This window comes from Eschrichtius robustus, chromosome 20 (genome assembly GCF_028021215.1).
Source record: "Eschrichtius robustus isolate mEscRob2 chromosome 20, mEscRob2.pri, whole genome shotgun sequence".
Lineage (NCBI taxonomy): Eukaryota > Metazoa > Chordata > Mammalia > Artiodactyla > Eschrichtiidae > Eschrichtius > Eschrichtius robustus.
In genome coordinates this window covers 37,885,939-37,899,670 of record NC_090843.1, presented here as the reverse complement: position 1 = coordinate 37,899,670, position 13,732 = coordinate 37,885,939, and the positions used below count along the sequence as shown (strand labels likewise).

General features: G+C 37.0%; 1 protein-coding gene across 5 annotated transcripts in view; it reads right to left on the bottom strand.

The window, feature by feature from the left end:
- STXBP4 (syntaxin binding protein 4) overlaps positions 1-13,732 on the bottom strand; it is a 187,096-nt gene that overhangs the window by 151,143 nt on the left and 22,221 nt on the right. For all 5 annotated transcript variants that reach the window (XM_068531867.1, XM_068531864.1, XM_068531869.1 and 2 more), the window contains one exon: positions 12,292-12,424. In XM_068531867.1, coding sequence (XP_068387968.1) covers positions 12,292-12,408 — 117 coding nt within the window. In that variant the 5' untranslated portion in view covers positions 12,409-12,424. The remainder of the gene's footprint in view (positions 1-12,291; positions 12,425-13,732) is intronic.

The window sequence follows — 13,732 nt, the reverse complement described above, 5'->3', positions numbered from 1 at the left end:
TAGATATACGTTCCGATATCCTTTTGTATGCATAAAATATTATATTATTAAAAAGAAAAGAAATTTTCCAGCCCATCAAAATAAAAAGAAAGCTCATGACATTTGCCTCAACAATGTTCCTAACCAGATGAATTTTATTTTGGATCTATATTCCAAAACTGGCATTGGAAGTGAGGGCCAAATAGAGGTTCTTAAAATCTAATTTTAAAATAAATAAATAAATAAAATTAAATAAATGTCATTGTTAAATCCAGCTCTAGACCATTTGGGATCTGCAAAAAAAATTCCTCATTAGAATCAGCTTAATAAGGTAGATTATAACTGAAATTTAATGACTATTCTACTATTGATTTATGTCCCAAAGCCTGGAAATAATTTGAGGAAAGAAAGGGAAAAATGAAGAAAGCCCTGCTTCATTGGAGCAAAGCATTTAAAGGACACTGACAAAGGAAAAAAGGTTCTTTTAGAATTGGTGTGGTGGACAGTAAATATTAGGTTATTTTGTTTTAATCTAAATATTCTTGGTATTAAACTGCCTTTTATTGAACTTCCTTGAAAAGGGAAAATTCTATAATGAGGACTATAAGCCAGATGGCACCTCTTCTAGTTGGGCAGCAGTCTGCAGAGGCAGTGGACTGATGAGGAAAAAAGAGCACGAGGTGTGGCAACCAGATAGATTTGAATTCAAATTTGAGCTCCACAACCTGCTAGCTAGATGTTCATAAACAACGAGAGAAAGCGAAGGAAGGGGATAAGGGAGGTGCACAATCTCATCTACAGGGAACACGGAACTAAATTCTAAATTGTCGCAGACAGCTCCTCTATCCATGTATCTTATAGAAACCACAGTTGGTTGACAGCATTACGGAGAAAAAGCCTTCAGAAAACAGAAGCCTCCCACATTCGCCTCTTGGGCCGCACAGTATTAGCCATACAGAGGAAAAAGTTCTCAGTAAGGCAATTTAACACATATTAAAGTACACCCATGTACTGAAGTAGCATTTTCCAGGAAGACAAGAATCAAAGAAGAGAAGAAGAAGAAAGTCTCTGACTGTGGTTTCTGGTGTTTATATATATTTTCGTTTCTAAAACGTACTCACAGCAGTTTTTTTTTTTCTTTGCCTCCTAGAATAAGATCTTAGCTGATCATGTGAATTTCTGAACCTGTTTAAAAGTCAGAACCTGCAAACTAAAACAAAGCTATTTCTGTAAAAGTCTGGCATTCAAAGCCAGTGAATTCTTCCCCAGCTGGATTAATGTGTCTGTGAAGATAGTAACTTCAGAGAGGCCTCTTCCACACTGTCTAGATTCTGATTCAGCACTTACTGAGCAACTACACAACACGACAGGCAAGGTGCCAAGCACTTTCACACACCTAACTTCAGTCTGAATTCTTTCACATTGACATTTATAAAGATGTTGAAATAATAATGTATTCTTGAACACTTGAATACTTCCATTAAAAGCTGCCAACACTGTCCATTTCAGATTATAATGACCATTACAGTTTTCTAAATAATGTGTTACCATAACCATATATACAGCTTGATTCTAACTCATTATTCCTAAATATTAAGGAATGCTCCTACAAGCCTTTGGATTCCTTTCCCATACTTTCATAAAGGATGAAAGTCAATGGAGGTATCACTTTTTTAATACCAGTTATTAACGTGAATTTAGGCAATTTGTTTAATCTCCATGAGACTCATTTTTTTTAGCTGTGAGGTGGGGATAAGTACCTATTGCACAAGGTTGCTGTGATAAATAACGTATATAAAATCCTAGCACATTGTAGGTGTTAAATTGAAGTGAGTTGAATCAGAATCCCATATCTGTTGCAGGCAATTTTTACAGTAATAGCAAATTTAATCCTCCCACTCCTCAAATTAAGAACCCTTTATGACTGCCCACTGGTGGGAAAAGTTGAAACTCCTGAACTTCCCAAACGTAGCACAACAAACCAGCTGCAACCTACTTTTTCTAGCCTCATCATCTACCTTCCCTCCTCAGCATATAAATTCTTCATTCTATTCTCAGAAAATGTTCTTCAAACCAGCCACGGTCTTTCAAACTTTAATGCACTTACACATATTAATTCCTATCTAGAATGCCACAACACACCTTGCCACTTCTCTGTCTGATGAACTCTCATTTAAACTTCACAACCAAATTCAAACATTATTTCTGCTGTAAGTTTTCTCCATCTCCCTAGATTTACTTAATTGTCCCCTTCTCTTCGCTCCAAAAGTACTTTTACTTATCTATATTATTGCACTTACTCTGTACTGTCCTTATTTGTTTACATATCTTTTTTTTTTCCATTGGAGTATATTAATTCAGCAACTCCCAAATTAGCAGCATTGATTCTTTCAGTTGACCAGAACTATGTCCTTTTCATGGTTATATCTCTGAGCATAGTGCCAGGTATACAATAGGTCCACAATAAATGAATAAGGCCCAGGAAACACTTTGAGGAAATTAAGGTGGCTCTAACACAAATAATAATGGCAAAGGAGAAAAGTGAGTGACATCTTAAAGTGAAGCCTCTTGGCTGCTACTGCTTTAGCTCCCACCAATGGATTGGTTTCTTTACCCCCTGCCATCCAGAGGCTTTTGTCCTAACTAGCCAAAAATCCTTGGTCCCAGTTCCAGTGAAAAAATGCTGCCAATTATACATGCAATCCTTGCACTTAGGAAATAATCTGAGACTTGTGGTTCAGGCAGAGTTGGTAAAACAATCACAGATACTGATGTATGATCACAAACTGAGAAGGAAAGAAACAGGCACAGACAGGTGATATGAAGGAAAGGTGCACAGACAGGAAAACAACCTGGCCTAGACTTGGGATGGGGGAAGCACAAGGAATACCTCTCTCTGTAAGTGGTCTTTGAATTGATATTTGAAAGTAATGGGGGGAGCTGTTCTCAGTCAGAGGGAGCAGCATATAAGATGAGAAAGAACCAGGCCCCTTCCAGGGGCTGAAGGAATGCTACTCTGAAAGCATAGGTGGGGATGGAGAGTCAGAGAAGTAGAGGGCAGAAGTCACATAATACAGAGCCTTGTAGGCAAGTAAGTATTAGTAGGATAGCTGGGAGGGAAATAGGAATGGTGCATAAGAGCAGCCAAAGCTATTGTGAGGTCTGATAAAAACTGATGATAGTTTAAGCAATGGTGATGGCAGTGGAGATCAAGAAGACTGATGGGTTCAAGAGCTATTAAGAGAGTAGAACAGTCAACAGTATGTACTAAGGAATTGGATATGGGTGTTAAGGGAGAGGAAGTAGTTAGGATGCTGTTAGGTTTTCTGACTTTGTGCTATTGGAAGGTGTCATTCACAGAGATTGGGAACACTGGAAAGAGGTCTGTCTGGGAAGAAATGGGTAGATGAAGGTGTGATGTGACTATCATGAGTCCTGCCTCAGACATGTTGCATTTGAGATGCCTTTAAGAGATCCAAGTGGAAATGTTGATCAGGCAATTGGATATGTGGGTATGAAGGTCAAAGGAGTGTCCCATCCAAAAAAAGATCTAAGATTTAACACTGAGACTCCAAACTGATATCAGATTGGCTGGTGGGGTGAAAAGGACCTTGGAGGTCCCATATTCCATATTTCCTTTAAATCAGTACCTAGTATATTTGTTCCCAACCTATAGGCTACCTCTAGCTCTTAGAGCTGGGAGAATCTTCTTTCCTACTTGAACTAGCAAAACGTGTCAAGATGTTCCAAGTTTGAACTCAGAATACGTTTTTCAAAGAGACAGGACCATTTTGATTACTGAACCAGTATTGTATTTCATATCTTCCAGGAGGAAAAATACTTTTGTGTGTGTATTGGGATAAAGGGGAGGAGCTAACCATGGTTAATTAAAGATAACTCCTGCGTTCCAATAATTCCCTATCTATAAAGTTTGGGAATATACATGAAATATAATCCATCTATAAACTTGAGATTGCCTAGATTATTAGTTCTGAAACAATATAATGTTAAAATAAAATTACAGCAAGTGAAAGCACTCATAGGCATTTAAAAAATATTAACAGTTGCTCAGTTCATCAACTTAATAAGGATACCCTATGAGCCTGTGTTACCTATTCCATGAAAACACCTGCATAAATTTTGTACAGATTAGAAGTTTATTAACAAACCTAACACAGTATTTAAAATACATTAAATTCTATTATTAGTATTCATAAATTTTTTTTTTAAGTAAAATTGCATTAATTTGTATTTGCAGAGTAAATATGTACATAACTCTCTAACTTGAGGAAGAACACAAAAGTAAACGTAAGCACTGCAAACCTACTTATTCTTCTCTGTCTACACCTTTCTCTATTTTGGCTGTTTTCTTCTCTTGGACATGACCAAATACTGTCAAAAAACATTAATAACTCTGTGCTGCTCTCTAGTGGTAAGTATAAAATATACTTCATTACATGGTTTTGCTTTCTAATACACTTTCAAACAATGAAATTCTCAGAAAATCAACAAGAGAAAATATACATTATAGATATAATTTCTTAGTCTGTAATCATTGACAGGTGATGAGTCACTCAGCACCACTGCTATCAATTTATTACTTTAACTACAAATATTTTTCATGGGGTAAGAAAAGCACAAATTGATGCTTGTCTTAAAAGTAAACTCTTTTCACTTTTAGGTACCATGATCTATTGTATTACTTCAAGTATAGTCTAAGAAATACCTTAGCTATACTGAATACACACACACACACACACACACACACACACACACACAGACATATCTCAGCTTTAAAACTAAAGTAGTACATCTCAATTCTTACAAGAAAAATTTTGTTTTTTGTTTGTTTGAATTTGTTTAAATTTAGCATTTAAGTATGCTCTTATTTAGTTAATAAATTAAATTCAATAGCCAAAAATTATATCATTATAATACCCTGTACTTATTGTATAATACTTACCACTTGGTAAGTGTATTTGGAAGAAACCTCATTATCTCAGCAAGATTGAAACAATTTAAATCTATTGTTTTGGAAGTTATTGGTTAAACTGATTTTTTTTTTTCTAACAAGGAAAAAAATCCAATTGAATAAACAAACTGCTTGCTAAACAGTGTTTGGTGTAGGAATCGGGGGTGGGGTAAGGGTAGGACTATTTATTCAACCAAAACAACTAGAATAAGGACAACGACAATATAAACAGACTTTATAAGAGGATCCCTTCTCATGTTATATAGCTTGATATTAATAGAATGTTTTATTAAATTCTTTATATCCTACATCTCTCCAAAAAGGGAGGCAATTTTCAACAAAAGACATGTAGAATCACATTAGTAAAACAGAAATAGCAAATAAAATTCAAGAGAAATGAGCATGAAAATATAGTAACCAATTTGTTAACTAAGTGCTTCAAATATGGATCTGAGCTTCCTAGCAACCAGAGCAAAAAGGAAATCATGTTTTACATATTTCTTACAGTGAAGAGGAGAGTAAGGTTTTCTAACTCCTAAAAAAAGATATTTTCTAGTCTTAATTCTAAATCTAATTTCTCATATGGGCGACTAGTGACTGACATAATTAACAAATTCAACAAGAATTACTGCAAATTCAGAAATGAGTGGATTTTATTTGCTCTGTTTGTTTTGTTTTGTTTTGCATTTAGGAGAGGCTAAATGAAGTACTTTAACTGATCTAACTTAACCCTAACTCAGAGCAGTGGATAGATAACATGTCTTCAAATATAACCTCTCTCAGCCAGACTTAAAATAAAATTTGAACAGCATATAATTAAAAATATATAACATTTACTTACAGCTTGAAATCTGCTTTCATATTTATTTCATATTTATTTCCTACTCATTTGTTAGGTTAAAGCTCCACGAGTGTAAAGGTCTATCTTCTAATCCCTTTGTATCTTTCACTAAGAAATGGTCACAGTGAATATTCAGTTAATATTAAAAATTTACTGAGATTGGTTCAAGGTGGTGGAGTAGGAGGACGTGTGCTCACTCCCTCTTGTGAGAGCACTGGAATCACAACTAACTACTGAACAATCATCGACAGGAAGACAAGGGAACTCACCAAAAAAGATACCCCACATGCAAAGACAAAGGAGAAGCCACAGTGAGATGATAGGAGGGGTGCAATCATTATAAAATCAAATCCCATAACTGCTGGGTGGGTGACTCACAAACTGGAGAACAATTATACCACAGAAGTCCATGCACTGGAGTGGAGGCTCTGAGTCCCACATCAGGCTTCCCACCCTGGGGGTCTGGCAATGGGAGGAGGAATTCCCAGAGAATCAGACTTTGAAGGCCAGTAGGATTTGATTGCAGGACTTAGGACTGGGGGAAACAGGGACTCTACTCTTGGAGTGCACACACAAAGTCTTGTGTGCACCAGGACCCAGGGGGAAGGAGCAGTGACACCACAGGAGACTGAACCAGACCTACCTGCTAGTGTTGGAGGGTCTCCTGAAGGGGCGGGGGAGTGACGGTGGCTCACCACGGGGACAAGGACACTGGCAGCAGAAGTTTTGGGAAGTACTCATTGGCGTGAGCCCTCCCGGAGTCTGCCATTAGCCCCAAAATAGAGCCTGTAGGCTCCAGTGCTCGGTCGCCTCAGGCCAAACAACCAACAGGGAGGGGACACAGCCCCACCCATCAGCTGACAAGTGGATTAAAGTTTTACTGAGCTCTGCCCACCAGAGCAACAGCCAGCTCGACCCACCACCAGTCCCTCCCATCAGGAAGCTTGCATAAGCCTCTTAGATAGCCTCATCCACCAGAGGGCAGACAGCAGAAGCAAGAAGAACTACAATCCTGCAGCCTGTGGAACAAAAACCACAATCACAGAAAGATAAACAAAATGAAAAGGCAGAGGATTATGTCCCAGATGAAGGAACAAGATAAAACCCCAGAGAAACAACTAAATGAAGTGGAGATAGGCAACCTTCCAGAAAAAGAATTCAGAATAATGGTAGTGAAGATGATCCAGGACCTCAGAAAAAGAATGGAGGCAAGGATCGAGAAGATGCAAGAAATGTTTAACAAAGACCTAGAAGAATTAAAGAACAAACAAACAGAGATGAACAATACAATAACTGAAATGAAAACTACACTAGAAGGAATCAATAGCAGAATAACTGAGGCAGAAGAATGGATAAGTGACCTGGAAGACAGAATGGTGGAAATCATTGCTGTGGAACAGAATATGGAAAAAAGAAAGAAAAGAAATGAAGACAGCCTAAGAGACCTCTGGGACAACATTAAACGCACCAACATTGGATTATGGGGGTCCCAGAAGGAAAAGAGAGAGAGAAAGGACCCGAGAAAATATTTGAAGAGATTATAGTTGAAAACTTCCCAAACATGGGAAAGGAAATAGCCACCCAAGTCCAGGAAGCACAGAGAGTCCCAGGCAGGATAAACCCAAGGAGAAACAGGCTGAGACACATAGTAATCAAATTGATAAAAATTAAAGATGAAAAATTATTAAAAGCAGCAAGGGAAAAACGACAAATAACATATAAGGGAACTCCCATAAGGTTAACAGCTGATTTCTCAGCAGAAACTCTGAAAGCCAGAAGGGAGTGGCACGATATATTTAGTGATGAAAGGGAAGAACCTACAACCAAGAATACTCTACCCAGCAAGGCTCTCATTCAGATTTGATGGAGAAATCAAAAGCTTTACAGACAAGCAAAAGCTAAGAGAATTCAGCACCACCAGACCAGCTTTGCAACAAATGCTAAAGGAATTCCTCTAGGCAGGAAAAAGACTAGCAACGTTAAGCAACCTTGTACACATATAGACTACTATATCAAAACCTCATGGGAACAGCAAACCCAGAAACTACAATAGATACACACAAAAAAAGAAAAAGCAACCCAAACAACACTAAAGATGATCATCAGAAGAGAACAAAAGAGGAAGGAAAGAAAAAAGACCTACAAAAACAAACCCAAAACAATTAAGAAAATGGCAATAGGAACACACATATCAATAATTACCTTAAATGTAAATGGATTAAGTAAGCCAAAAGACATAGACTGGCTGAATGGATATGAAAACAAGACCCGTATATATGCTGTCTACAAGGACCCACTTCAGACCTAGGGACACATAGAGATTGAAAGTGAGGGGATGGAAGAAGGTATTCCATGCAAATGGAAATCAAAAGAAAGCTGGAGTAGCACTACTCATATCCAAAAAAATAGACTTAAAAATAAACACTGTTATAAGAGACAAAGAAGGACACTACATAACAATCAAGGGATCAATCCAAGAAGAAGTTATAGCAATTGTAAACATATATGCACCCAACATAGGAGCACTTCAATATATAAGGCAAATACTAACAGCCATAAAGGGAGTAATCGACAGTAACACAATAATAGTGGGGGACATTAACACCCCACTTTCATCAATGGACAGATCATCCAGACAGAAAATCAATAAAGAAACACAGGCCTTAAATGACACGTTAGACCAGATGGACTTAATTGATATTTATAGAGCACTCTACCCAAAAGCAGAAGAATACACATTCTTCTCAAGTGCACACGGAACATTCTCCAAGATTGACCACATCCTCGGCCACAAAGCAAGCCTCTGTAAATTTAAGAAAATTGAAATCATATCAAGAATCTTTTCTGACCACAGTGCTATGAGATTAGCAATAAGCTATAAGAACAAAAAACTATAAAAAACACAAACATGTGAAGGCTAAACAATACGCTACTAAACAACCAATGGATCACTGAAGAAATCAAAGAGGAAATCAAAAAATACCTAGAGACAAATGGAAATGAAAGCACAACGATCCAAAACCTATGGGATACAGCAAAAGCAGTTCTAAGAGGAAAGTCTACAGCAATACAGTCTTACCTCAGGAAACAAGAAAAATCTCAAATAAACAACCTAACCTTATACCTAAAGCAACTAGAGAAAGAAAAACAAACAAAACCGAAAGTTAGTAGAAGGAAAGAAATCATAAAGATCAGAGCAGGAATCATAAAGATCAGATCAGCAATAAATAAATAAACAAGGAAGACAATAGCAAAGATCAATGAAACTAAAAGCTGGTTGTTTGAAAAGATAAACAAAATAAAGAAAAAAAGGGAAAGGACTCAAATTAACAAAATTAGAAATGAAAATGGAGAAGTTATAACTGACACCACAGAAATACAAAGGATCATAAGAGACTACTATATGTAACAGTATGCCAATAAAATGGACAACCTAGAAGGAATGGACAAATTCTTAGAAAGGTACAGTCTCCCAAGACTGATCCAGGAAGAATTAGAAAATATGAAGAGACCAATCACAAGCACTGAAATTGAAACTGTAATTAAAAAACTCCCAACAAACAAAAGTCCAGGACCTGATGACTTCACAAGCAAAGTCTATCAAACATTTAGAGAAGAGCTAACATCTATCCTTCTGAAACTCTTCCAAAAAATGGCAGAGGAAGGAAAACTCCTGAATTCATTCTATGAGGTCACCATCACCCTGATACCAAAACAAGACAAAGATACCATTAAAAGAGAAAATTACAGGCCAATATCACTGATGAACATAGATGCAAAAATCCTCAACAAAATAGTAGCAATTCGAATCCAACAATACATTAAAAGGATCATACACAATGATCAAGTGGGATTTATCCCAGGAATGCAAGGATTTTTCAATATCCACAAATCAATCAGCGTCATACACCACACCAACAAAGTAAAGAATAAAAACCATACGATCACCTCAATAGATGGAAAAAACTTTTGACAAAATTCAACACCGATTTATGATAAAAACTTCCCAGAAAGTGGGCATAGAGGGAACCTACCTCAACATAACAAAGGCCATATATTACAAACCCATATCGAGCATCATACTCAATGGTGAAAAGTTGAAAGCATCTCCTCTAAGATCAGGAACAAGACAAGGATGCCCACCCTCACCACTTTTATTCAACATAGTTTTGGAAGTCCTAGCTACAGCAATCAGAGAAGAAAAAGAAGTAAAAGGAATCCAAATTGGAAAATAAGAAGTGAAAATGTCACTGTTTGCAGATGACATGATACTATACATAGAAAATTCTAAAGACATTACCAGAAAACTACTACAGCTCACCAAGGAACTTGGTAAATTTGCAGGCTACAAAATTAATACACAGAAATCTGTTGCATTTCTATACACTAATAATGAAAGATCAGAAAGAGAAATTCAAGAAACAATCCCATTTACCATTGCATCAAAAAGAATAAAATACCTAGGAATAAACCTGCCTAAGGAGACAAAAGACCGGCACTCCAAAAACTTTAAGACGCTGATGAAAGAAATCACAGATGACACGAACAGATGGAAAGATATACCATGTTCTTGGATTGGAAGAATCAATATTGTCAAAATGACTATACTTCCCAAGGCAATCTACAGATTCAATGCAATTCTTATCAAATTACCAATGTCATTTTTCACAGAACTAGAACAAAAAATGTTAAAATTTGTATGGAGACACAAAAGACCCTGAAAAGCCAAAGCAGTCTTGAGAAAGAAAAATGGAGCTGGAGGAATCAGACTCCCTGACTTCAGACTATACTAAAAAGCTATAGTCATCAAAACAGTATGGTACTGGCACAAAAACAGAACTATAGATCAATGGAACAGGATAGAAATCCCAGAAATAAACCCACACACCTATGGCCAATTAATCTATGACAAAGGAGGCAAGACTATACAATGGTGGAAAGACAGTCTCTTCAACAAATGGTGTTGGGAAAACTGGACAGCCACAGGTAAAAAAATGAAATTAGATCATTCTTTAACACTATACACAAAAATAAGCTCAAACTGGATTAAAGACCTAAATGTGAAACTGGACACTATAAAACTCCTAGAGGAAAACATAGGCAGAACACTCTCTGACATAAATCGCAGCAATATTTTTTTCCAATCTGTCTCCCTGAGAAATGGAAATAAGAACAAAAATAAACAAATGGCAACTATTAAACTCAAAAGCTTTTGCATAGCAAAGGAAACCATAAACAAAACGAAAAGACAACCCACAGACTGGGAGAAAATACTTGTAAATGATGTGACTGACAAGGGATTAGCCTCCAAAATCTATAAACAGCTCATGTGGCTTAATATCATCAAAACAAACAACCCAATGAAAAAATGGGCAGAAGACCTAAACAGACATTTTTCCAAGGAAGACATATGAATGGCCAAGAGGCACATGAAAAAATATTCAACATCACTAATGATTAGAGAAATGCAAATCAAAACTACAGTGAGATATCACCTCACACCAGTCAAAATGGCTATCATCAAAAATCCACATACAATAAATGCTGGAGAGGGTGTGGAGAGAAGGGAACCCTCCTACACTGCTGGTGGGAATATAAACTGGTACAGCCACTATAGGGAACATCATGGAGGTTCCTTAAAAAACTAAAAATAGAGCTAACATATGACCCTGCAATCCCACTCCTGGGCATATATCTGGAGAAAAAAATGGTCAGAAAGTATACATGCACCCCAATGTTCATTGCAGTACTGTTTACAATAGCCAAGACATGGAAGCAACCTAAATGTCCATCGACAGAGGAATGGATAAAGAAGATGTGGTACATATATACAATGGAATATTACTCAGCCATAAAAAAGAATGAAATAATGTCATTTGTAGCAACATGGATGGACACAGAGATTGTCATACTGAGTGAAGTAAGTCAGAAAGAGAAAGAGAAATATCTTATGATATTGCTTATTTGCAGAATCTAAAAAGAAATGATACAAATGAACGTATTTACAAAACAGAAACGGACTCAGACTTAGAGAATGAACTTATGGTTACAGGGGAGAAGGGTGGAGGGAAGTTATAGTTAAGGGGTTTGGGATTGACATGCACACACTGCTATATTTAAAGCACAGAGAACTCTGCTCAATGTTATGTGGCAGCCTGGAAGGGAGGGGAGTCTGGGGGAGAATGGATACATGTACTTGTAGAGCTAAGTCGCTTTGCTGTGCACCTGAAATTATCACAACATTGTTAATCGGTTATACTCCAATATAAACTAAAAAGTTAAAAAAAAAAAAAGTAAAATTTGAGATTATTCTTCCTTAGCTTAATGAATGCTTAAATGTTTCTCTGCCTTATTAGTCAAAATGTTAATTCTTTCTACTTCCTAGATGTATACACCATCACAAAAAAAAATAAAAATTTACTGATGATATAGGAAAACACACCTCATCACTAGTGGTTTTGTCTTTTAGGTGAAGGGTTATTTTTATTTTCATTTTTACCTTACAACAGTCTCCTCCAGGAATGATTTCCTGAATATATACCAAGGGACCTTCATTCCGGTTAATTCCTCCTAGGATCTTCAGACCAAGACCTGTCTCCTTGGTAACTGTAATCATCTGAAAGGCGGGATCCCTAAGATAAAGTAAAGTAGCATGCACAGATTAGCCTAGAGATGGGTACCTACTTTTTCTTTAAACTGTTTGTTAAATCAAATTCTTAGAACTAGACAACTCAGAATACAAAGTACACACTAGCAACGACATTTTAAAAAGTATGATCATACAAAAGCAATCAAATGAATTTTCTTAGCTCTAATTTTAGTTTTTCTATAAAACAGCCAAACAGTAGAAGAAATTACTGCAATAATGCTTATTTCTTTGGAGTAGAAGAAAAATACTTTAAAAATATTATTTAAACAACTTTAAAGATTTATTAAAGGTGTCTGAAGAGACTTAGTTTTTTTTTTTTAATTTAATTTATGGCTGTGTTGGGTCTTCGTTTCTGTGCGAGGGCTTTCTCTAGTTGTGGCAAGTGGGGGGCCACTCTTCATCGTGGTGCGCGGGCCTCTCACTATCGCGGCCTCTCTTGTTGCGGAGCACAGGCTCCAGACGCGCAGGCTCAGTAGTTGTGGCTCACGGGCCCAGTTGCTCTGTGGCATGTGGGATCTTCCCAGACCAGGGCTCGAACCCGTGTCCCCTGCATCAGCAGGCAGATTCTCAACCACTGCGCCACCAGGGAAGCCCTGAAGAGACTTACTTTTAACTGATTTTTTTGAATACACTGAAGGATTCCAAAACAAAATACTTTAATGAATTAGGTAAGTGACTTTAAAAGACATGTTTTTGGCCATTTAAAGCAAAATAAATATGACCTTCATTTGAATCTCAAAAAAAAAAAAAAAACAAATGCAGTTTATCTTTTTAATTTAGAAAGAGTATTTTCCTGGTACAAATTACTTGCTCCACCTGCAATTTCTGCCAGACATAAAAGTGATGCCATTAGAAAAGAAGGAACTGTTAAAAGAATTCTGCAAAAGGTACTCTCCCCCCTTCACCTCAGTTGTGTTTCTAAACAGTGGTCAGAGCAGATACTTTTACTGGTCCAAGAGAACTTGAATAAAGCATGAAATGAAGCTCAGTGCTGTCTGCTTATTTATGGTACAGTGGGTGTTGTGCTAAGCAGTATACATACATTAGGCCGTTCAACTAATATTTATAAAATCCCTACGATTATTACCCTCATTTTTCTAAAAGAACCCAAATCTGGGCAGGTTAACTTGGTGGCCCAAGGTTACGAAGCTGGAGAACAGCAATGTGAGGCCAGTCTGTCTTACTCCAGATGCAAAGTATGGTCTAAGGTCTACTTCACTGGTGCATTAAAACCATTTTTGAATATAGGACTTCCAGCTGTCTTCAAACGTGCCAAAACACAGAAACTGCT